We start from the raw sequence: 4,661 nt of genomic DNA, 5'->3' as shown, positions 1-4,661 counted from the left end.
ATTAAAAGTCAAGTATTTGAGTTATGAAAAAGAGTAATATTTTTTATGCGTTATAGTTAAAGAAAAAGCTATGACTAAAATTTTTATAAAGGTCGTTTATTTAGTGTTATCTGGTTCTAGATTTCCAGAAAAGCAAGTTTATTTGTTAAAACTAGTTATTTGGAAGAAAACAAATTGGTTAATTGTCGAATCGTAGATGATCTTGAAGTGAACATATTTTAGCATAGCGAAGGTTTGTTTATCAAGAGAGAAAATAATTAGAATAAAAGTTTTAACATCGCTAATTTTCGCTATTATTAGTTATGACGAACTAAATGGTAAGCATTTAATGACTGTATAACCGATTAGAAGATTATACCGTTAACATGCAACGAGTTATTTGAAATATTCAAGCTTTTCCTCATAGATTGGATTTGGGCAAATAAAAACACAAATATAATGTCATAAATTATCGATATTTATTTGATTGATCATCACAGAGCGTTGCTAAGAAAAATAATTGACAGAGATTTCATGAAAAATTGTAAAACTATACATCTCATGTATACATATTAAAGTACATATCGACCGTTGAAACTTGTCAACTGGGACTTATATACTTGCATGACATACTATATCACATAAGCATATTAAGCTATCTATCTAAGTCAATCACACATAATTGACCTTAAAGAACTACAAAGAAATTAAGCAAGACTTGTAAATATTTGTTGCCTGAGAGAAAATCAATGCTATGTAGAAAGTTTCAGGACCGAAAATGGAAATAAAATAGATTCATCAAAAATTAAATAGTTAAACATCTGGGAACTAACAATCTTGCGATGTATTTTCAATTTCTAGAAACTTAATATTTAATTTTATTTTCATATGAAACAGTTCATTAACAATGATATATTATAGAGTAAAATATATAGATACAGACAAATTCAAAATTGAACATCGTTCTACGAATTCTAATTGGGGGTTGGATTATATACAATAATATTTAATAATACATTTATGGTAAAGTCTAGTTTTTGACATTCTGTTAATTAGTATTTTTTTCATTCTATTTTTTATTTATTATTTTTACGTTTCTTCCGCGGCGTTGATATATTCAACATTTATTTTGTCACTACCCTACGTAATTGTATACAAACATTGACTAAATTAAAAAAATATATTTAAACAACGAAATATAACTATTTTTAAATTTCAGCGAACGCCAGTATTTTGAAGTTAACTTCTGACTGCTTGATTACTTTCAACAAAATTTTCCATTTTTAAAAATACTACTAACTGTAATTTATTTAGAAATATATATCAATTTATCATGGTTTAATCAATTAAAATTTCAAAAAACACTAACATTAATAAATTAATTCAGCAGCTTCGATTGTTGCTATCATGTTAATTATTTCTACGTTGGAAAAAATTGTTTCGATACAAACAATAGGAAAATCTACGTCTATAAGTTGACGTAATGCCATCTGAGTTACTTCTAGCAATATTTTTCTAATATCAGCTTCTCGATAGCGAGCCAATATTAGTTCATAGTAAATTGGAAATTTTGACATTATTTCAGAAAGGTTCAAATAATCAGTATACAAACGTCTTCTCTTAAACTTCATATGAAGTAAATCGTATAGTGTAACATCGTCGTTGATAAAATATTTCTTCAAATTTTCAACTTCCTGACGGTACTCATTACTTTGTGATCTAAGATCCGCAATCAATCCTAACAATCCATGCGATGTTTTAGTACGGTAATCATCTGAAAATGGTTTCACAGTCGACATTACAGGACAAGTATCGAATGGTGCAAAACCGTCATTCCTTGGGTAGCCAAAAATAAGTTTAACAAACACGTCATAATCATTAATGTCGAAACCAACCGCTAAAAGGCACTTTAAGTTGTACATAAAATTATGTGTAATGTTATTATTGACAGTCATGCAATCATTTTGATTACCCGCGTTCACAAGAGCACACAGCGACAAAAGTGCTTTCTTGACTTCTGCGTTCTGTAATCGATCTATTGCCACAAGTAGTGGCGTTTTCTCCAAATCTTGAAATTTGTTGTTGATATCCTGAACACTATTCTCTACGACGATGTACAAAAGTGTGTACAAACATCTCTTTCCGTTACAATGCAATTTAGCACCACGACTCGCCAGTAACAGCAAAACTTCCTTACAATTCGATTCCAGAACGGAATGCACAAGACTCCTACCATCCAGAGTAATAGTATTTTCAATAGCTCCTGCATTGATTAGAATTTCAACGACATTTTTGTAATTTTTACTCGAAGCTAAAGGTGTAAATCCCAAAAGATTTGCTTGCTCGTTAAGTGGCCCATGAATCTCTCCGCAATTAGATTCGACCGTTAGATGCAAAGGATTTTTACCGTTTTTGGTCAGAGCATTCACATCAGCTCCAGCGTTCATCAAAAGTTCAGCTACGGCCTTATAACTATTATAAGCGGCCAAATGCAAAGGTGTGAATTCTGAGACCAATGATTTGCAATTGACATCCACTCCGATTTCCAGCAACATCTTTACAAGATTGATGTTGTTTGCTTCTACTGCCATATAGACCAAATTCTCACCGAGTTTTGTCATCACATTAACATCAGCACCATTATCAATCAGCAAATTTACAACAGCTTCGTAATCTTCATCGGTCGGTGCATGTTCGCAAGTTAGTAATTTCACAATTAAATTGTCCTTTTTACTGCGTATTACAGCTTTCGTTCCTCTGAGATCATGTAAAAGTTGATCTAAGTCGTAGCATCGCCTAATTGCCAAATGCAAAGGAGTCAAGTCATTCTTGTCGCGTGCATTGACGTCTGCGCCGTGATCAATCAGAATTTTCGTAAATGCCAAGTTACCCAACACCGAGGACAAATGTAAAGGAGTTGAGCCATCTACACCCGAGCTATTCACGTTAGCTCCTCCGTCGATCAACAATTTAACTAAGTCGTCGCGTTGTTGATACACGGCTACATGCAAAGGCGTAAATTGCAGGATCGCATCTGGGTAACCGAGGTTGGAGCCATATTTAATTAAACGTTCGACTACTTCCGCAGTACCCTCGAGCAAAGCTAAATGTAGCGGAGTCAATTTATCGATGTCCTCAGAATTTACATTTGCGGCAGATTGTACAAGGATATTCAATTTGTTTGGATTTCTTCTTTTAGCAGCCAAGTGTAACGGTGTGAATTGTCGTTCTTTAGTACGGCAATGGACATCAGCACCGGCTTCTATTAGCTTTATAACAGTTTTGCCACTACACCATTGTACTGCATAATGCAGCGCTGAGAAACCTTCGTAATCCACAGCATTAACGTCACAAGCGTCACTCATCAGAAAATCTATAATATCCATTTCGGCTGGAGTGCCACGTAATTTGAACATATGTTTGCAAGCGAGTAGTAGGGCTGACTCGCCATCGCCATTACGCAAACCTAACTCAGCTCCGTTTCGCTTCAAAACTCTCAATACCTCGATGTGACAATGCTTAGCTGCGAGATGGACAGAGGTCGATCCACGTCTGTTCCGTTTGTTAACGTCTGCTCCTTTGGATATTACAATGCGTAATAAGTCAATGCGCTTTTGCTTGTGTTCTTCGTCGCTCTCGGCGTCGCTGTCAACCAATTGGTGGAGAACTGTGTTTCCTTGATCATCGCATGCTTCGATGTCGTTGCAATAAGGTAACATGTATTCGAACAAGTCAAGGATTCGTCTTCTCGCTGCAATGTGAACCGGCGTCTCGCCGACTATGTTGACCGCGTTTATCCACGCGGTGTCGGATTTTTTGTCCATTAGATCTATGATTTCGATTTCGCGGACGAATTCGTTTAAATAAAATTTGTTGTTGTAGGCCATTGTTGCGCTCAATTCTATGTTTAAAATGAATTCATGTACACTCTTCATTTAATTATATGCTCATGATTTGCAGTCAATTCATCAATTGAATCTCATTATTTATGTAATTTAGTTGGTTTTGCGTCGCTGATTTACCATTCAATTATTTTAGTAACCTAATTAATTATTTTTAGTTTTGAACATTTTATTGAACTCTAAAAAATGTAACATAAATGTAAATGAACAATCTGATTTATTAATTATTCGAGATAAATGTAGAGAAACTTACTTTGATTGCTATTGATAGTTCTAAAACCAATCTGTATCCAATGCCTTCATTGAGTAGAAGAATTTTGATAGAACTTTTTCATCTTGTTAATTTATTCTGAAATGTAATACAGTATTATGGTTATGGTTATTTTGTTCTCAATATTTTGTTTTAATTGATAGTAATTTAAAATCTCGTCTTTGTAAAGGCAGTTAATAATAATAAAAAGATTCACAGAAAAATTTGCGGGCAGTTTATGAAAAGTCAGATTTATTTTGATATGTTCCGCAAATTTGTTGCAAGATTTCTATTGGGTTATTGGCTTGGGTTATTGGATTGGGTTCGGGTTCGGGTTATAGACAAATTGATCAGAAAAGTGAAAATTATTGAAATTACCAAAAATTTACGAAAAATTTGAAAAATCATGAAATTTCGTCAAATCGACGTAAAATTGTGAAAAATCATGAAATTTCAATAAATTTACGAAAAATTTGGAAAATCATGAATTGTTGTCAAATTGACGTAAAATTGTGAAAAATCATGACATT

At 33.4% G+C, this 4,661-nt stretch overlaps 1 protein-coding gene across 1 annotated transcript; it reads right to left on the bottom strand.

Annotated features, from left to right (window-relative positions):
- Window positions 1-490: 490 nt before the first annotated feature.
- LOC131670704 (ankyrin-1-like) lies at window positions 491-3,858 on the bottom strand. The gene has a single exon (XM_058946527.1). The coding sequence runs from the start codon at window positions 3,801-3,803 to the stop codon at window positions 1,350-1,352; it is 2,454 nt and encodes an 817-aa protein (XP_058802510.1). The 5' UTR covers window positions 3,804-3,858; the 3' UTR covers window positions 491-1,349.
- Window positions 3,859-4,661: the final 803 nt, after the last annotated feature.

This window comes from Phymastichus coffea, unplaced genomic scaffold (assembly GCF_024137745.1).
Source record: "Phymastichus coffea isolate CEN01 unplaced genomic scaffold, Cenicafe_Pcof_1.1 PCOF00114, whole genome shotgun sequence".
Classification (NCBI taxonomy): Eukaryota; Metazoa; Arthropoda; class Insecta; order Hymenoptera; family Eulophidae; genus Phymastichus; species Phymastichus coffea.
Note: the sequence above shows the minus strand (reverse complement) of the source record. Positions and strands in the feature narration are given on the sequence as shown.